This window comes from Monodelphis domestica, chromosome 4 (genome assembly GCF_027887165.1).
Source record: "Monodelphis domestica isolate mMonDom1 chromosome 4, mMonDom1.pri, whole genome shotgun sequence".
In the NCBI taxonomy this organism is placed as follows: Eukaryota; Metazoa; Chordata; class Mammalia; order Didelphimorphia; family Didelphidae; genus Monodelphis; species Monodelphis domestica.
Window position 1 is genome coordinate 394,543,330 of NC_077230.1, and position 23,942 is coordinate 394,567,271.

Sequence of the window (23,942 nt, forward strand, 5' to 3'; positions counted from 1 at the left end):
CCTTATGTCTTAGAATGAATACCAAGTATGGGTTCTAAGGCAAAAGAGTGGTAAGGGCTAGACAAATAGAGGTAAGTGACTTGCCCAGGGTCACGCAGCTAGAAAGTGTTTGAGACCAGATTTGCTCCAGGCCTGGCTCTCAAAGCCCCTAGCTGCCCTTTAACAAGGTTAAACCTTAAAGAAAGCCTCAGAGAACTGACTCAAGCCTAGGCTCACAGGTCAATAGAAACAGGATACTTCAGGGCCTTATTTGTTAAAGAAGCCCCAGCGTTGGAATCTCAAGCCCAGAGCTGACCTCAACGTTATAGCTTAGAGCTCCCTCATGTCTTTGTTCAGTCACTAGAAAAATATTATTAACAACATCCTATTGTATGAGAACAGCTTTAGAGAGTCTTCATTCAAATTAGATTAGTGATGGGAATTTAAAGGAAGCAGGAAGTTTGCTCTGCAGCCCTCTGCACTGGGTCATTGACATTGATCGCCCCAAATAGGGCAAGAAAGAAGGATTTTTCAACAACAACAAAAAATCTCAAATTAAAATACTTTGGAAGAAATCGATTTCTCTCTGGGACACTTTGTGGAAAGAGCCAGATAGTTATTCCATTTAGCTCTTCTAGTTCTTGTAGGATACTTTTAAAAACTGGTAGCTCTTATAGAATGGGCCAACATAAGAGCATAATTCCCAACAGCAAAGTAGCAAATGGGAAGACTGAGAAAAGAGGAATGGGATGGACCGATCTGCCCAAAGGTAAGTCACTCCACCCTATTGGGGCCTCAGTTTCTACATCTGTAAGAAACCAAACAGAATGGGGGAGATGGGCTAGAGCAGTGAGTGAGTCTCAAAATGGGGTGGGGGTGACCCTTAGGCGTTCCCCCAGACCCTTTCAGGAGGTTTATAAAGTCAAAACTATTTTCATAAAAATATTAAGACATTATTTGCTGATCAAAATACTCCCTTTTCAACTACCTTGTGAGGTCTGATTTTTTTCATATACTTTAACCAAAACAACTGAGTGCAACAGATTGAATGCAAAAGCAGCTATGAGGATCCAACTGTCTTCTCTTAAGCCAGATATAATGAAATTTGAAAAAATAAATAAAATAATGCTACTCCTCACGAATTTTTGTTTGTTTTGGAAAGTAGTTATTTTTCATTAAAAATGGTTATTTATGCTAAAATATGAAGGGTTTGTTATTGTTACTTTTAAATGAATTAATAATATTTTTAAACATTGATTTAAAATTTTGAATATAGTAAATATTGATGGGTATAATTCAAATAAATGAAAACTCTTTAGGGTGTTCTCGACATTTTTTTAAGCCCTTACTTTCTGTCTTAGAATCAGTACTGCATATTAGTTCCAAGGCAAGAGTGGTGAGGGCTAGGCAATAGACCTCCCCATCTCTATCTACTAAGCTGCCCTCAGTTCTCAACAACTTTTAAGAGTGTAAAAGGGTCCTAAAACAGCTAGGTGGTGCCGTGGAAAGAGTGTCAGGCCTGGAGTCAGGAGCTCATCTTCTGAGTTCAAATCTGACATCAGCCACTTGATAGTTCTGTGACCCTGGATAAGTCACTTCACCCTGTTTGCCTCAGTTTCCTCATCTGTAAAATGAGTTGGAGAAGGACATGTCAAGCTACTCCAGGATCTTTGCCAAGAAAACCCCAAATAGGGTCACAAAAGATCAAACACAGCTCAACAACACTGAGGAAGAAAATGAAGTGCTAACAACTGGGAGAATTTGGAAAGAGAGGCCCTGAGCTGAGCCTTGAAGGGAAGGCAAAATGCCAACAGGTGGAGGCAGGAAGGAAGAGGAATCCAGTCATGGAAGATGGCCTGGGTCTACATAGGTTTTATTCCAAACTCTGGGGTGTTGGTTAAAATTCAGGAGGAAATTTCACTTGTGAGGCTCTCTCTGTCTCTGTCTCTGTCTCTGTCTCTGTCTCCCTCCCTCCTTCTCTCTCTCTCTGTTTCTCTCTTTCTCTTTCTCTCCCTTTTTCTGTCTCTCTCCTCCCTCTCTCTCTCCCTTTCTCTGTCTCTGTCTCTGTCTCTCCCTTTCTCTGCCTCTCTCTGTCTCTCGGTCTCCCCTTGCCACTCCCCGTATCTCTCTCTGGCTCTGGCTCTCTCCTACAAGATCTTTTTCTCCAGTTCTTATTAGAGCATCTAAAAGTCCACTACCTGCTTGTAAGACATTTTGGTTTTTTTGTTGTTGTTGTTGTGGTTCTAATTTCTTGTACTATTTCAAATTCTTAAAATACTACAAAACACTCCTAACTCAGATCCATTTTCAATGATCTGCATGTGCAAATTAATGACTAATTTTAAGGTATGTGGCCTTGGTGAATTACGTCTCTTGCCTGGTCCTCAGGGACTATATCTGTACAATGAGGAGGTATAATTAGATGTCCTAGAAATTGCTTTCCAGTTATAATATCTTGCATCCTCTGGTTTCTGACTATGTTCTTACAGTCTGGATTCTGAGGCCCTCCCAGCTCTGACATTCTCTGCTCTAAGGTCTCTCCCAGCTCTGACATTCTCTGCTCTAAGGTCTCTCCTAGCTCTGACATTCTCTGTTCTAAGGACTCTCCCAGCTCTGACATTCTCTGTTCTGAGGTCTCTCCCAGCTCTGACATTCTCTGTTCTAAGCTCTCTCCCAGCTCTGACATTCTCTGTTCTAAGGTCTCTCCCAGCTCTGACATTCTCTGCTCTAAGGTCTCTCCTAGCTCTGACATTCTCTGTTCTAAGGACTCTCCCAGCTCTGACATTCTCTGTTCTGAGGTCTCTCCCAGCTCTGACATTCTCTGTTCTAAGGTCTCTCCCAGCTCTGACAGTCTCTGTTCTAAGCTCCCTCCCAGCTCTGACATTCTCTGTTCTAAGGACTCTCCCAGCTCTGACAGTCTCTGTTCTAAGCTCCCTCCCAGCTCTGACATTCTCTGTTCTAAGGTCCCTCCCAGCTCTGACATTCTCTGTTCTAAGTTCTCTCCCAGCTCTGACATTCTCTGTTCTAAGGACTCTCCCAGCTCTGACATTCTCTGTTCTAAGTTCTCTCCCAGCTCTGACAGTCTCTGTTCTAAGGTCTCTCCCAGCCCTGACATTCTCTGTTGTAAGGTCTCTCCCAGCTCTGACACTCTCTGTTCTAAGCCTCCTCAATCTCCGTCCTCCTCTATTCTAAAGCCTCTTCTAGCTCTGACATTCTCTGTTCCAAGCTCTCTCCTAGCTCCGATATTGTGTGTTCTAGAATCCTTCTTAACTCTGATCCTTTCTTTCCTCAAACCCCCTTTCTAGCTCTTACATCATTCATTCTGAAGCCTCTTCTGTATCTGATCAGAGTCACTCTCAAAGCTCTGGTATCTGGGGCTGGTTGTGGGGAAGGAAGAGTGTCCGGGACATACCTGCTCCTATGTGTAGACAGAAGTCAAAGGAGCTGAATCAGAGCACCTGCTTTTCTCCAGAGCTCCACCACAGAAGAAGGTTCTCAGAGGGGGCAGTAAGAGGGAGGAAGTATAGGGTAAAGAGATGGGGAGCTGACTGTGGGCTCTGGGAATACTGGCAGAGGAGATCAGTGTAGACAGTCACTTTGTGTCTTCGTGGCTGGTCTCCACATGTGGCCCCAGGTATTCCACTGGGCAGGGACCCCCAAGTGAGGCAGCTTATTCTGGCCACAGAGTGGAGTCCACCTAGCTAGTGCTCTACCTGACCCACCCCACCCAAAGGAGCCCTGGAGAGGGGCAGCTACAGGATTCTGAAGGGGGTGATAGCCCAAGCCTGGGAGAGAGTAGACGTAGTCTGGAATTGACTCCTGAGAGGCCGAAGAATGATTCTCTTCCCTCCTCTCATGGGCCATAGTCCCAGTTACCACACTATCTCCTGACCTCTCTCTGGCTCTCTGAAGAGAAATTCTATAACTCAACTAGACTACTACACAATCATTAGAAGCCTAATGGAGGCTTCTAATGGAGGAAAAAGAAACCAATAAACTTAAGCATTTCAAAGTCAAACAAAGTATTATTGGATCATCGATAATAGAGCTTGAAGGAAACCTAGAGATCATCTATTTCAACCTGCTCATTTTACAGCTAGAAAACAGAAGCCTGGAAGGGGTAGATGCTTTTCCCAAAGTTACACAGAGGTAAATTGATAGAAGTGGGATTTGAACTCAGGTCCTCTGGCTTTGAATCCAGTTTGTTTAGATAATGTTTTGATAACTAACAGCAGGACTCTGTCCATTTGTGTAGAAATGAGAGCTGAAATCTGAAAAACTGTTGAATGTTTTAAGCCTCTCTTATATGTGTTTTAAGCCTCTCTTGGCATGTGTTGAGTGGGATGAAGTCTACTGCTTTATTTTCATGAGTCTGTAATTCAATTATTTACTCTCCACAATTTTGAGTTGATGCTCAAGGTTCATTTAAATTGGTGACTTTAGGAGTGGCTGGGTGGTTCAGTGGATAGAGAGTCAGGCCTAGAAACAGGGAGGTCCTAGGTTCAAATTTAACCTCAGACCCTTCCCAGATGTGTGACCTTTGACAAGTCACTTGACCCCCATTGACTAGCCCTTACCACTCTTCTGCCTTGGAGCCAATCCATAATATTGATTCTAAGACAGAAGGTGAGAGTTTAAAAATAAATAAATGTATTGGTGACTTTACTGAGATTTGGTCCAGTTATTTGGGTTAAGTATTCAAGAGAATCCCAGAATCACATCCATCATCCATCCATCCATTCATTCATTTATTCAGCTAGCCCCACCAAAAAAATACAGGAAAAAAACAAGTACCTGCCCTCAAGAGGCTTACATTCGATCACATTCTCAGAGTTGGAAAGCACTTCAAAGGCGAGCTAGTCCAATTCACATTTGACTAAGAATCTCCTCTCCAGAAAAGTCCATCAGCCTTGGAAGCTGAGAGTTAAGGCAGGAACCCAAGGGATGTGTGAGCAGCCAAAGGAATGATGAGAAGACATCCAGAAGTAAGCTGGAGCCAGCTCCAACCCAACTCAGCCTAGTATTAACTTTGGAGGGCGCATTTACATCTGTACAACTGGCAAATGTACCAATGAGGGCCTGACTGACTCTTTGCTACTTGGCTAGACTTCAGACTGCCTTTTGCCTCATTTTGTATCCTTGGGTCCAAATCTTCCCGACCCATCAGTCACAGCTTTCCAGCTCTGACCTAGCGGGAAGAGAGAGTGCTAGGAAAGGGCCTGCCTAGACCAAGAAGGGATTTTGATGAGTGAAACATTAGGAAATGGTCAGAAGAGGGAGCTAAAGCATTTGGATTCTGTGCCTTCCATTCTTTGGGTGGCGTACTATCGTACAGATTGGTGGCTGGACTCCTGAAGAAGCAAGTCCACTTTATAGAGCAAACCAATCTGTGGCAACTTACCATTGACACAGTCATCAAATACAATTGATTTTCTTTTAATGCAGTGTGAAAGAAGAGGGGAAAGAACTGGTTTTAGAGTAAGAAGACGTGGGTTCAAAATATCGTTCTGCCATTTATTAAAGCTTACTCAATTTCTCTAGGTCTTATTTCCTTCATCCTGAAACACCTTGAGGTTTCAGCCTCAGTATCCCCCCACTGCTTCTTGGAGAAAACAGAAAATAATCTAGCTTAAAAAAAAAACCCTTATGATCTATCTTAGAATCAATACTGTGGATTGATGCTAAGGCAGAAGAGTGGTCAGGGCTAGGCAATTAGGGTTAAGTGACTTGTCCAGGGTCACACAGCTGGGAAATATCTGAGGCCAGATTTGAACCCAGGACCTCCCAGCCTGACTCCCTTTCTACTGACCCACCCAGCTGCCCCCTTCTTTTTAGTTTTTTAAACCCTTCACATCTAGCCCCAACCTAATTTTCCAACCTTACTGGATATTATACCACACACACACACAGTCTGTGATCCATCCACTCTGGCCCTCTCTCGATTCCTCATACACAGGATTCCATTTCCAGCCTCTGTATCTTTGCATAAGTTGTCTCAGATGCCTAGAATGTGCTCTTCACCTCCATCATCGCATCTCTCTTTTTCCTTAAGCATCTCTTTCCACAGGAATCCTTTCCTGACAGCTCTTTTCCAAAAGCCTTCCATTGAACTATGTTATATTTATCATATTTACCCTCTCTATAGTTTAATATGTACTTGTCTCCCTCATTAGATTGTAATCTCCTTAGAAGGAAAGAAATGATCATAGGTTAAGCACCTACTATGTGCCAGGAATTCTGCTAAACACTTTACAAATATTATCTCACTTGATCCTCACAACCACCCTGAGAGGTAGGAGCTATTATTATAATTCCCATTTTTATAGTTGAGGAAACTGAGGAAGAGGGTAAGTGACTTGTCCAGGGTCACAGAGCTAGTAGGGATCTGAGGCTGTATTTGAACTCATGTTTTCTAGATTCCAGTGCTCTATCCACTGAGCCACCCAGCAGCCTTAGGAACAGGGATTGTTATTGTACAAGGAACAGTGTTTACTGACTTGCTGATTGATTGCTAAGACCAGCCCATTAATGGGCCCATTAACAGAAACCCAGACTCCTAACTGCCAGGATTTCATCTGCAGGAACACCAAACCCAGTCTCCCTTCTTCCTTGATATTTACAAGAGAAATGGTATGCCCTCACCTATTCTCAGTACTCTTGAGGACGGGAGCCCCAGTCCAAATGAGTGACAGCCCCACTGGATGGCAAATGCCTCTCGCCTGATCCCTGTGATACAGAATTCTAGACTGCTTCAGTTAAAAAGCCTCCGCCACTCCCATTCTCCTTGTCCACCCATCGCATGTACCATGAAAGGAAAAGAATGAAAAGAGTAAGAAACAGAGGAAGGGGCCAGGCTATAAAGAGTTTTCAAAGCCCAACAGGGTGTTATATCTGATCCTAGAGGTTACGGGAGCCCCTGGAATTTATTGAGCAGGGGAATGAGGTTATATGGTCGGATCTGAGCTGTAAGATCCATTTAGCAGCTGAGTAGAGGAAGGACTGGAGGGAGGAGAGACTTGAGTCAGGGACATGCCCAGCAGCTATCACAATAGTCAAGGTATGAGGTGATGAGAGCTGGCACCAGGTAGGAGCAGAGTGTGTTCTAGAGATATTCTGAAGGTAGAAACAACAGGATTTGGCAATCAGTTGTATATGGTGAAGGGTAGAGAATGATAAGGTTGTAAGCCTGAATGACTTAGATGATGGTGATACCCATGAAAGTAATAAGGCAGAGGCAGTTAGGTATCACACTGGATCTAGCACTGGCCAGGAGCTGAGAAGACCTGAGTTCAAATCTAACATCAGGTACCTTCCTGGCTATGTGACCCTAGGCAAGTCACTTAATTCTGATTGCTTTGCCCTTATGGATTTTCTGTCTTAGAACTGACAGTATTGATTCTAAGACAGAAGGTAAGAGCTGAAAAGAAGAAAGAGAGACAGAAGCACACAGAGAGAGACAGAGACAGAAACAGAGAGGGAAGAAAGAAAGAAAGAAAGAAAGAAAGAAAGAAAGAAAGAAAGAAAGAAAGAAAGAAAGAAAGAAAGAAAGAAAGAAAGAAAGAAAGAGAGAAAGAGAGAAAGAAAGAAAGAAAGAAAGAGAAAGAAAGAGAAAGAAAGAAAGAAAGAGAGAAAGAGAGAAAGAGAGAAAGAGAGAAAGAGAGAAAGAAAGAAAGAAAGAAAGAAAGAAAGAAAGAAAGAAAGAAAGAAAGAAAGAGAGAAAGAAAGAGAGAAAGAAAGAGAGAAAGAAAGAAAGAAAGAAAGGAAGAAAGGAAGGAAGGAAGGAAGGAAGGAAGGAAGGAAGGAAGGAAGGAAGGAAGGAAGGAAGGAAGGAAGGAAGGAAGGAAGGAAGGAAGAGGGGAGGGTTTCTTGGAGGTGTGGGGGAGATGATTAAGGTGGTAAAGATAACAAGTTCTCTTTTGGATATGTTGAGTTTAAGATATCTATGATACATCCAGTCTAAAATGTTCAATCAGCAGTTGGAGACGAGAGTCCGGAGCCTGACCTCCTTAGAAAGAGGTCAAGGGTAGACAAATAAATTCGAGAATCATTCACATAGAGATGAGAGTTTAAACCATGGGAACTGATGAGACCATTGAGTGAAATAGTAGAGGGAGAAGAGAAACAGGGCCATGACAGAACTGTGGGAGTTACAGTCAGTTAAAAAGGATGAGCTGGTTGAAGCTCCAGCAGAGGACTTAGAAAGAACAGTCCAACAGGTAGGAGAACGCAGGAGAGCATCGCCATGAACACCTCAAGAGGAGAAGGTATCAAGGAGTGTGTCTGACAATGTCAAAGTCTACAGAAAGATGAAGAAAGATAAGGATTGAGAAAAGGCCGTGAGATTTGGTGATGAAGAGATCACTTTGGAGAACAAAGTTTCACTGAGTGATGATGCTGGAAACCAGATACAGAGTTAAGATGGGGGAGAAAGGAAAGGAAGTGTAGATGGCTTTCTTTAAAAGTTTAAACTCAGAAAAGAGTGTGTGTATGTAACACATGCACACACATACATATATATACATATATATATGAGTGTACATGTGCATATTTAGTTGTGTATATGTTGAATCCTACACAATAGGATGTAAATTCTTTGAGGGCAGAGATGACTTCATTTTGCCTTTTTATCTCTAGCTTGGGGTATGTGTAGGCACACAATAACACACTAGCCACCCAGTTTCTTGACCTCCACTCTCATGAGCTCCTCCTCCATTCTATCTCAGCTCCCTATAGGGATAGTCACACTCTTTTTATTTTTTTAATTGAAAATTTTCATTCAATTAATTAATTTAGAATATTTTCCCATGGCTCCTCCTGAAGCTGACACGCAATTCCACTGAGTTTTACATGTATCATTGATGATAGTCACACTCTTGATTTTGACATCACCCCAAATATTTCACTTTCATGAAAAGAACTCTGAAATTGCTTTGGGCAATCATAACCTCCTAGTACAGCATTTCTTTCAGTGTCAGAACCTTTGAGAAGCCCTACGCCTGTCCCATTCCCAGCATTCATCTCCTCTGCTCTTGCTCAGACTTGCAGAATAGAGCAAAAGAAAACCAATCATGCTAACTACAAAGAATGTTACCTAATCTTAACTGGGCCCTCACTGCAGCAAGTCATTCCTTTTACTCTACACTAAGGAAATGGCAAATCCTCCAGAAACTATAATGCTGCTCAAAACAAAACTCTATCAGGTTTAGGATATTAATGGAGGGGGCAGCTATGTGGCTCAGTAGACAGAGAGCCAGGTTTAGAAAAGGGAGGTCTTGGGTTCAGATTTGACCTGAGACACATTCTAGCTTTGTGACCCTGGGCAAGTCACCTAGCCCCTATTGCCTAGCCCTGACCACTCTTCAGTCTTGAAATAGATACTTAGTATTGATTCCAAGACAGAAAATAAGGGTTTAAAAAAAACACCCCAAAAGAATATCAGTGGGAGGAAATACAAAGTCTTTTTCCTTGGGGTTAAACTGTCTGAATCAATGGAAAAGAGGGAGCCCTGTCAACCAGCCCCTTTACCAGCAGACCAGGCCATGCTACCTCTTCTATTTGTCTACCTAGCCATCCCATCTCCACTCTGGTTGTGTGTATCCACCACCCTCTCCTTCCACTGCTCCCTTCTCCAATACACCACTTCTGCTCCAGGCTCAATAATCAAACCCATATTAGTAAACTCTCTCGTTCCTGGAAAGGGTGTGCCAGCTGACTATCCCAAAGATCAACTCATCATCCCATGACTTGGTGACTCCTGAGTGCTCTCTTCCTTTGATATTCCTTCCTAGGAGTCTTGCCTCCTCCCATTATCATTATCACCTATATATTTTGATGCTTGGTTGGCTGAGTCTGCCAATACATTGAGGATGCAGTCCCTGATAGGCTGCATACCCATCAGTCTTTGGACTTCTCATCCGCTGAACTGCCTCCAGGTCCAAAAACCAAATCCCAGGGATGTAACTCTTTTATGCCCATCATCAACCCTGAGCCTTTCCCTCTCCCTCCCCTTTAAATTTTAGAGCCATAATCCAATCTACTCTATCATTGCTTCTGGAATCCATAAACCTTATCCTCTATGGCTCCCTCTTATCATCCTAGGAACTTTTCAAACTAGACTAAACCTCCCAGCTGCCATTCCTCTACATCTGCTACCTCCCTTCTCCCCTTGTGATAAGAATATAAGCTCACTGAGAGCAGGAACAGTGTTTATTTTTGTATTTGTATTCTCACACTCTTAGCAAAGTGGTTGGCGCCTAGTAAGGGATTCGTTTATTCATTCATTCATTCATTCATTCATTCATTCATTCATTCATTCATTCATCCAGTACAAGGGGAGAAGGGGTGAGACAAGGCTTACTGAATGAGGTAGGAATTCCACTATCAGCTCATAGGAGAGCCCCACAGCTCCGAAGCGCAGGATGTCCCCTGGTTTCAGTTTCACAGCTACATTCTGAATGTGGCAGTTGTTGACAAAGGTTCCGCTGAGGGAATTGAAATCTTGAAGAATGAAGCTACCATCTTCTTCATTGAACTCAATCAGAGCGTGATGGTTGTCAATATCTGGATACTGAAAGGCAAAAAAGCAGGTTCAGAAAATAAGCCAGAGAACAACCATGCTGAGGGGTAGAGGTAGGCTGCTAACATGGGAAGAACAACGACCAGGGACTCAGAAAAGACTTTATCCTAGGAGCACGTGGCCACGTTCTAGTTCTATGGCACCATCTGTGAAAAGGGGAAATACTGGAGTGAATGACACAACAATGCCTCTGTGCAAGAGGGCTTTAAAAACCAAAAAGAGCTACCAAACTGTGAGCTGGGAGTATTCATAAATTACAAAGTGGAATAGTTGATAGAGCATTGGGCCTGGAGTTCGAATCTGACCTCAGACTACTTATTAGCTGTGTGATCCCAGGCAAATCAATTAACAACTGTCTGCCTCAGTTTCCTTGACCATTAAGATGACATGATAATAATAGCACCTACCTACCAGGGTTGTTGTGAGAATCAAATAAGATAATTGTAAAGTGCTTAACACAGTGCCTGGCACATAGTTAGTGCTATATAATGTGAGCTATTATTAATAAACTTGGACATCCTTGCATTTGCCTGAATGGTAGGAGCCTTATCATGTTGAACAGAATTTGGGTAGGTTTGTTTTTCCAGGGCATCTGTTTCTGTCGGAGTCTTTGAGGCCTTTCCTGATTGCCCCCAATGCTAATTCTCCTCCTTTCCATGTTACTTGAAATTCACTTTTTATTTGTTTTTTAATTTATTTGTTTGTTTTTTACACCCTGACCTCCCATCTTGGAATCAATACTGTGTATTTGTTCCAAGGCAGAAGAGTGATAAAGGCTAGGCAATGGGGGTAAAGTGACTTGCCCATGGTCACACAGCCTGGAAGTGTCTGAGGCCAGATTTGAACCTAGGATCTCCCCTCTCTAGACCTGGCTCTCAATACACTGAGCTACCCAGCTGCCCCATAATTCACTTTTTATATTGTTGTTCAGCCTTCTTTCCATCATGTTCAACTCTTCATAACACCATTTGGGGTTTTCTTGGCAAAGCTTCTCGACTGGTTTACCATTTCCTTCTCCTCATTTTGCAGATGAGGAAACTGAGGCCAAAAGGGTTAAATGACTTGTCCAGGATCCTATAGCTATTAAGTGTGTGGCTGGATTTGCACTCTAGAAGACAAGTGTTTTTAACTCCAGGCATAGCCCTCTGTGCACTATGCACCACCGAACTGCCTAGGACCATAATATAGGCAAGTGTCCTTAACCGTCACCTCTAAAGTGGGGATAATCCTCCTACCCACAGAACCTATTTCATGGAGTTGCCGTGGGGCTTGGATGAGATAATGTCTGTACAATGTACTCGGCAGAGCTTCGAGGGCTATAAAAATGCCTGTTCTCATTATCATTGAGGTCCCTTCCACTTGGCCATTTTGGTATTCCAAGCTCCCTTTCTAGCCCTGACATTCTATGCCCCAAGGGCCTCTCCAAATCTAATGTTCTTTGATTCCAAATGAACATTTTGAGCAGGCGCCAGGGAGTGAGAGAACAAAGTAAAAGGAGGCGAGACTGTTAGAAAGCAAACCAGGAATCATTTTAGGAGAAAAAGGGGAAGGTTAGGTTTAATTTGAGGCAGCTTAAAGAACATTGAATCTGCTGTCGAAGGACATGGGTGCAAATCTGGCTTCTGGAGTCTTACTCCCTGGGGGAACTTGGGGCAAGGCCTTTACTCTCCCAGCATCCTTCATTGTAGGCTCGTGGACTGGATGGCTTCTGAGGCCACTTCCAGCCCTAGGTCTTGACCTAACCTTGGGGAGGATGTGCTGTGGCGACTTCCACTTAGGGCTAATACTCCGAACTGGCCATGCCTGTGTGGTAGGAGAGAGCTATTTAATGTGCATCCCCTCTAATAAAGGAGAGGCATCCTCCCCTTTCTTTGGGAGAATGGATGCTCAGTGTTTTCTGTCCCTTTGTTCCTGGATGAGAGAAAGGAAGAGTCCCATTGCCTGGCCAGTATATTCTCATTACACTAGAGGTTCTTAACAGGGGTCCATGTACTCCCATGGAGTTGATTTCAGAGGGTGCATGAATTTTCAAAAATATTTGGATGGGGGGCAGCTGGGTGGCTCAGTGGATTGAGAGTCAGACCCAGAGATGGGAGGTCCTGGGTTCAAATCTGGCCTCAGACACTTCCTAGCTGGGTGACCCTGGGCAAGTCACTTAGCCCCCATTGCCTAGCCCTTACCACTCTTCTGCCTTAGAACTAATACCCAGTTTTGATTCCAAGATGGAAGGTAAAGGCTTAAATATATATATATATGTATATATATGTATATATATATATGTATTTATATATATATGTATTTATATATATGTATATATATTTGGATAGCTCTTTCAATATAATTGATTTTCTTTTAAACTCTTTATATTTAATCTTATGCTTTTAAAACATTCTTCTGATCCTGGGTTCAAATCTGGCCTCAGACACTTCCTAGCTATGTGACCCTGGGCAAGTCACTTAATCTCCAGTGCCTAGCCCTTACCACTCTTCTGCCTTGGAACCAATACACAGTATTGATTCTAAGATAGAAGGTAGGGTTAAAAAAAAAAAAACATTCTTCTGAGATGGGGGTCCATAGGCTTCAGCAGACACTGCCATAGGAAGGTCTATGACACAGAAAGGGTTAAGAATGCCATGCGAGAGGGAAGTCTTCAGTTTTGGAACAAAGACGTATATTCTGAAACTCAAAATTGCCATCCTCCACCCTTGGCTTTCAGGATCGATTTTGGAGGAAGGAGAATGGAATAACACAAGGAAGTCCTAGTGTCAAGACTGCCTCCACTTGAACATGAAAACTCTTCTGCCACTAATCACCATCATTGCCATCATCGCCATCATCGTCGTTACAGCTAACATTTGGGGATATTTTGGGCACAATTTGACATGCCACCTCATCTGATATTATAATATTAAAAGGTTGCCTGAAAAAATTTGCCTATTTCAGAGTTTATCTGAAAGTTGGAAATATTATTTCCTTAGGGAGCCCTTCTAGCCACCATCCATATTTGCTCATCAGGATTCCTTGCCAAAGATTCACAGCTCCAGTTTCTGCCCAGCCCAGTCTTGGAAGTTTTGGTGGCTGACCTTGGCGAGACTGGTTATTGCCCCAGCTGGGACAATCAGTTGCTACCTTGGTAAAGGAGGTGCCCCAAGCTTGCCCCCTACCCTTCCACAAACTAACAAGAAGGAGCAACTGAAATACAAATGCTAAGAGCATCTGGACAACCAGCGTCCGCACCCTTTGTCTTCCTCCTGCGTGGCACCAAGACTTTGAGCATTCACTCTGTCTTCCCCTTGTTTCCCTTGTTTTCTCTCCTGTGTTCCCACTCCAGACCCTCTCCTTAATCTTCAGACCTTCCCTGGTAGGTAAAACACACCAGTAATAAAGGCTCTTTCTGAGAAGCCTCCAAAATAATGGAATAATGCACAAAACCAAATTATCATCATTAAACACTTTCCTACCAGCAACACTAGCACTGATTATTCGGTTCTCTGGGGAGCATCAGAAATTTCACTTTAATGCTTAAATCCTGTAAGCAATGGTTATGAACTCCCTGGAGTCACTGTATCTAGCAGAGATATCTGTTCTACACATCACTGTTTGGTCCTGCCACATCCTGTCTCTTCACTTCTGATGCTTCTAACAACTGTTAAATCACGCTCTGAAATCCAAGGATGCTAAAAAGCCTGGATGGGAGGAGAGGGACAAATCCCAGATGGACTTGGGAGAGGTGAGTTCTAGAGCCACTTCTGCTGTGCTCTGGCTTGAAGGGTTGCTTGGAGCAGAGAAGTTCCCCTCTCTGGGGATCAGTTTTCTTTTCTGTACAATGAGGTGGTTAAAATTGATGAGCCCTTCCAGTTCTAGCGCTCTATGTTCCACTATTCCATGTTAGAAGATCCTGTTGTACTCTATTTGTTCTCTATTTCCTCCCAGGTTAGACATCCTGGGTTCAAAGGCACCTCCTAGCTCTGACATTCTGTTTTAAGCCTTCTCCCAGCTCTCACATTCTGTGTTCTAAGCAGCCCCCCAGCCCTGACATCCTGTATTCCAGGGGGCCTTCCCGGCTCAGACAATTTCTATTCTAGGTCCTTCAGCTTCACTGTCATCTCAAACAGTGGCTCATCTCTTTAATCTCCTGTTGCTTCTGACTCAGTCCTAGTCACCTTTCCACTGGTTGCCATCATGCTCAGAATCTCTATTTGGGGAATTGGCCATAACACCACTCTCATGTTTAACCCAGTTCAGCTCCTGATTCTCTGAACTCTTCATCTCTCCCCTCCCTAGTCTGTTTCAGCTCCTTCCCCAACTGAAGTAGAAGTTCCACGAGGGCAGGGACTGTCTTTCTTTTGTGCTTGTAATTGTTTTACTAAGCTTTGATTTAAAAAAAAAAAACCTTTCCCTAATTTTTTATCTAATCTCTATTCCAAATTCCCTCCCAGCTATGAAATTCTATGTTTTAGTATCCCTAACATATATATTTAAAAAGTAAAAGCATTTAATGAAACAGGATAGTAAGAGAAGTAGTTCTCAAATGTCTCTCCCATTTTTGTTCTTATCATTCAATCGATTCAGACATGTCTGATTCTTCATGATCCCATTGGAGGCTTTCTTGGCAAAGATATTGGAGGGGTTAGCCATTTCCTTCCCCAGATCATTTTATAGATGAAGAAACTGAGGCAAACAGGGTGAAGTGACTTGCCCATTTGAGATTTTCTCAGCAAAGACACTGGAGTGGTTTGCCATTTCCTTCTCCAGATCATTTTATAGATGAAGAAACTGAGGCAAACAGGGTGAAATGACTTGCCCATTTGAGATTTTCTCAGCAAAGACACTGGAGTGGTTTGCTATTTCCTTCTCCAGATCATTTTATAGATGAAGAAACTGAGGCAAACAGGGTGAAGTGACTTGCCCATTTGAGATTTTCTCAGCAAAGATAGTGGAGTGGTTTGCCATTTCCTTCTCCAGATCATTTTATAGATGAAGAAACTGAGGCAAACAGGGTGAAATGACTTGCCCAGAGTTACACAGCTAGTAAGTGGCTGAGGCTGGATTTCCCCCATACTCTCTTACAAATATTTGTGCTATTAATGGGAGGAGCAGACTCACCTGGGGAGTATTTAAAGAGAAGCATTCAAGTGGGGAATATTTGTGACTTGGGTATATGTGTGAAGGAAAAATTCTTATCCCTCTGTTTTGCAAAACGATCAATCTTCTGGTGTTTCCTTCTGGGTCTGTCTCTCTGTTGATACCATATGTAACTAGCCTTGTATTGAGTCTGTAAGTCTGATGCCTCTTCAAAGCTAGCTTAGCTAATGCCACAAGGCTACACTAACGATCCCATTTTACAGTCTACAACTGTTCTTTCCACATATCTATATGGTTACAGTTGGGATTGCCCCATCAGCCACTGAGAAAATGCCTTATAGCAGAGGCAGCTAGGTGGCTCAGTGGATAGAGAGCCAGATCTGAAGACAGGAGGTCCTGGGTTCAAATCTGGTCTCAGACACTTTCCAGCTATTTTGAGTCTCGGCAAGTCACTTCACCCCAATTGCCCAGCTATAGCTCCTTCGGTCTTAGAACCTAGATGCAGTATGGATTCTAAAACAGAAGATGAGGGGTTTTAAAAAAGAAAGAAAATGCTTCATAGTTCTGTGGAGCAGTTTGACTTTGTATTATGTCTTTTCCACTGATGAGTCTTCCCACTGGATAAAACTGCCCAGAACTCGACTTATCTACTAATGAGATGATAAAGGACAGCCAGGACTTATTAAGGAAGTGAATAAAGCACCTGTAATGTCAACATAAGAAGCTGCTTCATTCTGAGAGACACTGAATTAGAAATTATTTCAAATGTAAGGCCCGATTTGATGTTGTCATTGACTTGCTCTTCCTTAGCTTTCCTATGGAGTCAGTTACCAATACTGTCAGTTTCACTTTGGCCAGGTCCTTCCTATCCAGGGAATTCTAGCCAGCTCAAAGGTGTTTGTAAGAGCAGATTGTTCAATTTACACCTGGGATATTGGCCAATGCTACAAATCAGGACTTGATTTATTGTTTTGTTGATTGTCTAGGCTTAAGAAAATGGCAACGATGCAGATTAAACTTAAAAGTGTGTCAAGCAGCATATTTTCAGAAAACCAGATGTCACACATTTACTAGCACATTATTGCAGGTATCCATCCCCTCCTGTCTAAGTTCTGCTACCATCTTTCCTGGTGCAGGTTTTAATCACTGTCTTCCTATTGCAATAAATTCCCAATTGGCCTTCCAATCTATCTCCAAATCCATTGCTAGAAATAATAAATAAATAAGTAAACAAATAGATAAATAAAATAAACAATTATTAAAAGTCTACTATGTGAAGCACTAAATATAAAAAAAAATCCCTGCCCTCAAGAAGCCTACAATCTAATGTTGGAGACCATATGCAAATAAATATATGAAGCAAACTATGTATAGGATAAAAAGGAAATAATTAACAACTAGAAGAAAGGGGCTAGGAAATACTTCCCATAAAAGATGGGGTTTTAGTAATAATTTTAGAATAATTTTCTTACACACGGATCTGATCACCTCATTTCTCTTTTCAACAATGTTCAGTGGCTTCCTGTTGCCTCCTGATTAACATTCAAACTGTTTTGCCTGCCATTTAAGCAGCTCTACAATCTACTTCTCTCTAATGAGGAATATTAATGTTGAATTGCAATCTTTTACATGAAGCCCTTCTTAAACCTCAGGTTTTGAAGGTCAGCTGGCTTCCAAACTCAAGTACTTCACTCCCAGGACTCAAGACAACTCTTGGGGATGGACCTTTTGTCTTTTGTTAAAAGGTGAAGTCCTGCTCCTGCTTTATCTGAAAACAAGAACTCTCCTTGGAAAGGGAAGGCGGCAAGCTCTGGCTATTGAACTTTGATAGTTCAGGCTTCCCAACATGGCAAAGGAAAACTTGAACTGGCCTCTTTCATGTATGAATGAAGACCCACCTCCCTTGTGATGAAGTAATGAAGGAGGAGTTGAGGTCTCCAAGTCCACCTCCTCCTTTGAGATATCCACGAATGGGAATTGTCAGGGGAGGTCCTAAGGTCAAGCTGTCAGGCCAGTGAGAAAGAGAGCACAACTCCCTTTATAAGCAAGAGGCAGGACTGACTTTCTGTCTCTGTCTCTGTCTCTCTCTCTTTCTCTGTCTCCCCTTTTCTCTCTCTCTCTCTCTCTCTTCCCCCCTCTCTCTTCCCCCTCCCTTTCTCTCTCTCTTTCTCTCTTTCCATCTCTGTCCCTGTCTCTCTTTCTCTGTCTCTCCCTCTCTCTCTTTCTCTCTTTCCATCTCTCTCTGTCTCTCTTTCTCTGTCTCTCTGTCTTGCCCTCTCTCTCTCCATCTCTGTCTCTCTTTCTCTGTCTCTCTCTCTGTCTCTCTCCCCCTCCCTCCCTCTCTGTCTGTTTCTCCCTCTCTGTCTCTGTCTCTCTGTCTCTGTCTCTCTCTCTTTCTCTCTGTCTCTGTCTCTCTCTTTCTCTCTGTCTGTCTCTCTCTGTCTCTCTCCTCTTATGGAAGAAGCCTAGAGAAAAGGTCCATTCTTGGTTCATGGGAATAGTATGTCCCCTGTTAATAATGTTATCTTGGAGAAATGATTTAATATTCTTTAGTGGTTAAAATCTAATCTCTGCACTACCTTTCCAGGATGATCTCATTTTGCGCCTCTCTGTGCACTGTATTCTATAGTCAAACTGAATTACTCTCCATTCTCTGTATATCATCTATACATTCCAACTTTATACCTTTGTTCAAGCTGTTTGGATGCCTAGAATGTCATCTTTCTCCTTTGCTAAATTCCTCCCCATCCTATAAAGTCCAACCTAAATGGCCCCTCTTCCAGGAAGCTTTCCCTGATCCCTTCTCAGCAATACTCTTCTCCTTCAGAGTTCCCATAGCAATTTGCACCTTACTGTTGTCCAGATGATATAACCTTCTGTATTATAGTTACCCTTGTATGTATGTCTCATCTCCCTGAGTTTAGGGGCTGAATCTTATCTCAACTTTGTATCTACTTGTTCTAAGCACAACAGTACATAAAAATATTTTGAACGCATGCCTTCAAATGAACTTGGGAGCCATGCTTTATTTCTTATTCTGGAACTTTTGGCCAAGACAGTCGAGGAATTAACCACATTGTCATTGAGAACCATCCCCAAGCAGTGCCATTTGGAGTGACACAAAAAAGTCAAGATGAGCATACCGCGATGGCATGTCTGATGGATGGACAAAGAGGTATGGAGGGATTTGTTGTTGTTCAGTCTGACTTTTCAGTATTCTCTTGGCAAAGATTCTGAAGTGGTTTGCCATTGTCCTCTTCTAACTCATTTTACAGATGAGGAAACTGAGGCTTACGTGACTTTCCTAGGGTCACACAGCTAGTCAGTGTCTAAAGCAGGATTTGAACTCAGAAAGGGGAGTCTTCCTGACTCTGAGCCTGGTACTCTATGCATTATGGCGCTCTATAAGGAGGAAAGAGCACTACACTTAGGTGTCAATTCAAATCAAGGAATATAATATTAGTTTTGAAGTCTGTTCTAGTGAGAATTGCTCTTTCTGGAATCAGAGGACCTGGGCTCAGATTCTACCTCTGAAGTGTATCCCTTGTGTGCCCCTCAGCAAGTTCTAGACTGGTGTCAAACCAGACTATAAAAAAAAAAAAAAACCAACCAACCTCTTACTCTGTCTTGGTAACAACTCTAAGACAAAAAGACAAGGGTTGGGCAAATGGTGTTTCCCCAGGGACACAAAGCTAGGGAGTGTCTAAGACCAAATTTGAACCCAGGTCCTCCTGACTCCAGACCTGGTGTTCTATTCCCTGTGCCACCTAGTTGCCCCTTATTCAAACTTTTTTTGCCTATATACTCTTCTTGTTGCGTTCTTCCCTGGGGACTTCTCTACCAGGATCCAGAAGTTCTTCATCCCAAGCAGTTCACTGTAGCCCTAGAACTCAACCTTTGGATGGCCTCTCCCTCTGGAAGACCCCTCTCAGCACTTCCATTTAAGGAAGCCGCCAAGCTAGCAGCATCTTCATTCTTCTCCAGGGTACGCTCCAAACTTTCTTTGCCATGCCTCCTCCTGGGCTACTACATTTCCCCTCCACCCTCGTCAGCTTCCTTTAGTGTTCTCTTTCCACATCAGAATATAAACTCATGGGGGCAGCTGGGTGGCTCAGTGGATTGAGAGCCAGGCTTAAAGATGAGAAGTCCTGGGTTCAAATCTGACCTCAGACACTTCCTAGCTGTGTGACCCTGGGCAAATTACTTGATCACCATTGCCTAGCCCTTACCACTCTTCTGCCTTAGAACCAAAATACAGTATTGATTCTAAGATGGAAGGTAAGGGTTTAAAAAATATATATATATATATATACATATATAAACTCACTGAGGGGAGGGACTAGTCTTTCTTCCTGCTTGTATTTGTACTACCAACTTCTTAGCTTAGGCAATTAGGTGACCTAGACATCAAGAAGACTTAAGTTCAAATCTGATCTCAGACACTAGCTGTGTGATCCTGAGTAAATTATGTAACTTCTCTCTGCCTCAGTTTCCTTAATTGTAAAATGGGGTTTTTGTTGGAAAGATCAAATGAGAAAATATTTATAAAGAGTTAGCAGTGTTTGGCACATAGTTGGCATTTAATAAATACTTGTTGACTGACTCTTTGATAGTAAAAATCCATTTTGAGCATGCTCCCTTACTACATGTCTATTTATGGATTTATAAAATGTGCATGTGTATCATTGGACTACTTGCTATATATATTTAAAAACCTACACAGAAAATAGACATGTTAAAAGGATGCAATACATATAAAGTGACATCTGATCCTAGAGGCAATGAATAGGGAACCACTGTAGCTTACTGGGTGGGACAATGACATGATCAGAACTGTGTTCTAGGAAGATCTCCCTGGCAGCTGTAGGGAGGCTAGATTATAGTGAGGAGAGACTTGAAGTGGGGTGCTATTAGAAGACTATTGCAATAGTCCTAACAAGAGGGTAATGAGGGTAGGGACTAGAGTGTAAGCAGAGGGAAGGTGATTGATAAAGAAATGCAGCAAAAGGATTAAGGAGATGGGACAGTTCTCTGGATTTAGGGGGTAAGCAAGAAGGAGGAGTTAATAATGACACCAAGGTGGTGAACGGCAGTGACTAGAAGGAGAATGGGTCGTATCCTCAATAGATCCAGGGAAGTTCAGAAGAGGAGGGAGGGATGGAGTTTGAGCTCCATCCCCGCTGCATATATCAGTGATGGTGAACCTTTTAGAGACTGAGTGCCAAAACTGCAACCCTCATGCTGCATGTGAGTCCCCAGCCTTACCCCAGACAGGGGAGGGAGGAAGTGCTCCCAGTAAGTTTCTGGGCAGAGGAGCAGGTGATGGGAGAAACATCCTCAGATATGCATGGAGAGGGGAAAGTTATGGCACATATGCCATAGGTTTGCCAACATGGGCATATACTTTTTAGAACTTAAAATATCAGTAGAAGTCTCCCAGGGTTTTAAAGAATCAGCACATTTTAATAACACCTACTGTGTGCTAGGGGTCATTGAGGTAGCTTCAGCAGATTAAGAGCCAGGTTTGGAGATCCTAGGTTAAAATATTACCTCAGACACTTCCTAGCTATGTGATTCTAAGCAAGTCTTCCCATGAACTGCTTTATTAGCATTTTTCTCCATCACTTTCTTAAGTTTATACAAAAAAACCCACCACCAACAACAAAAAACCACCTTCAAAAAAATCAAACCATGATTTATAGCATTTGCCAATTTCTAAATGTTCACACAGAAAACTTAGTGAGCCTCCAGCACACCTGAGGAGGCTCCTAGCTGTCCCTGAAAGAAAAGCCCTAATTAAAGATGTGCCCAAGTACAACCTCTTCCTCCACGAAGATTTTTCTGGCCCAAGAGGAAGGTCTGGTCATCTAGCATTTGGTCTTCATTTTATGAACTCGATAGATTTCCATTTGTATTCTGTTTATCAGGATTCATATCTCATCACGGCTATTAGACTGAAAAGCCTTTGAAGGTTAGCATGACTATTTGTGGAAAGAATGAATGAATGAATGAATACAGGACAAGAGGCAGAATGATGTCATGAAAAGAATCCAGGCTCTGATTTGGAATCTGGAAAGAATCCTGCTTCTGACATTTATTGGAATTGGAGCCTCGATTTCCTTATCTGTAAAATGGCGGTAATAATATCTGTTGTAACCCCCTACAAAGATTGTTTTGAGGATCTGATGAGATAATTGTGTTTCGTAAGCCTTAAGTTGCTCTCCACAAGTGTCAGTTATTATTATGATAATAATAATCATATGCAGATTCAGTGTGGCTGATCTTGGAGTCAGAAAGACCTAAGTCCAATCTTGCTTCTCATACTTACCAGTCAAATGATCATGAGTAAGTCATTTAATTTTTATGAGCCTCATATTTTTCATCTGTAAAATGAAGGCAGTTGGATTTCATGCCCTACTGAGGTGCCTCCTTAGCCCTTGATACAGTATGACATGATAGAAAGTATATTGTAGGGAGGGAGATATAGCTCAATGGCTTAATGGATAGAGAGCCAGGCCTTGAGACTAAGAGGTCCCTGGTTCAAATATAGCCTCAGACATGTAGCTGTGTGACCCTGGGCAAGTCACTCAACTGCAATTGCCCAGTCCTTACTACTCTTCTGCTTTGCAACTTAGTATTGATTCTAAGACAGAAGATAAGGATTTTAAAAATAAACAAAAATAACAAATATGTATGATATATTTATATAATATAAATAAAATATAATATGGAAGAAACTAAATAACATAAATATAAAATAATAATAAATACTTTTGAAATAAATTTTAAAATAATGAGGTTGGACTAGATGGCCTCCAACTCTATGATTCAATAAAGAAATTATAGTTCGGTTGCAATCTGTGTTGGAGGACAAAAAGTTAATGACAGGTCAAGTCCACAAGCATTCGTTAAGGACCTCCTCCTTCCTGCTGGGCAATGTTCTAAGGGCTGGAGACACAAGGAAAGGCCAAAAAACACTCCCCAAAGTCAAACCAGTTTCTAATTGTGGAGAGTTACGTATAAACAAGATATATTCAAACAAGGATAAACTGGAGATGATCAACAGAGGGAAAACCACCAGAAATAAGAAGGATGGAGGGGGTTGAGGATAGAGGAGAAAGGGGCAGCTAAGTGGCTCCATGGATTGAGAGCCAGGTCCAGAGATGGGAGGTCCTGGGTTCAAACACTTCTTAGCTGGGTGACCTTGTGTAAGTCATTTGATCCTCCTCATTGCCTAGCCCTGACCACTCTTCTGCCTTCGAACGAATACATAATACTGATTCTAAGAGAGAAGGCAAGGGTTTAAAAAGAAAAAAAAGAGGAATCAGAAGTGGGTTTCTTATTCACTGATACATCAGCTGGTTCAGTTCCTTCTCTTCCTGAGCCTGCCCTGAAGAGGCAAAGACACCAACGAACCAGTCCCTGCTCTCAGGGAGCTTATCTTCCATCAGGGGAGTCAAGCAGTGATCTTAGGAGAGGTCCCTTTCATTTGACTCTTCTTATACCAACAGGAGAACCATGGCGTAAACACTGCTACTAATTTGCCAAACAAACCTCCTGCTGTTGTGAATAGCATTTCCTTTTGCCAATTTGTCTCCGCTTCAGGAAGAGATCCATCCTAGGATGGGTCAGTGAGGTCATTAATAGTCTTTTCTGAAGACATTCGCAAAGAAGAACTCTGAGCTGGAGAGGGCCAAATCACATCTACCACCATCTGCTTCTTTCCAAAAATGGAGATGGATTTTTTTTTTATTTCAGTGTTTTTATGGCTGGTGCTGGTCCCCTGCTTTCCACACTAAAACTGAGAGGCTCCATCTACCTTCTTGAGTGCTAAGAATGAATCTTAATTTCTGATGTTTAGCAAAAAGATTTCCCCATTAGCTGCCATTTCAAAATATCTCATTAGCATCCCTAGGTGGCTGCCACAATCTTGAAAGCCCCTGAGACTTTCCCTCTGTCACTGTCTCCTAAGCTACGAGAATAACTAATCTTTATTTTTCAAGAAGGGCATAGCTCCCCAGCCTGGCCTAAAAGCTACCACCTGCTATGAAAAGGAGAAAAGAGGAAAAATTGCCCCCTTATTTTTTTTGGTAATGGAACAATTAAAAAAATTAATTAAAAAAATGTTTGAGCCAGAATATAGAATTGCCTATTTAATCAGTTCTTGTTGTGGGACCCTCTAGGAGAGTGATGGCAAACCTAAGGCACAGGTGCCAAAAATGGCACACAGAGCACTCTCTGTGGGGCATGAGCACTGGCCTCTCCCCAACCCCCACACCCCAGAGTTCGTTATTAGAAATCA

At 42.4% G+C, this 23,942-nt stretch overlaps 1 protein-coding gene across 4 annotated transcripts in view; it reads right to left on the reverse strand.

The window, feature by feature from the left end:
• LOC130453592 (forkhead-associated domain-containing protein 1-like) overlaps positions 1–23,942 on the reverse strand; it is a 63,580-nt gene that overhangs the window by 26,358 nt on the left and 13,280 nt on the right. For all 4 annotated transcript variants that reach the window (XM_056825267.1, XM_056825268.1, XM_056825265.1 and 1 more), the window contains one exon: positions 10,337–10,546. In XM_056825267.1, the coding sequence (XP_056681245.1) occupies positions 10,337–10,546 (210 nt within the window). The remainder of the gene's footprint in view (positions 1–10,336; positions 10,547–23,942) is intronic.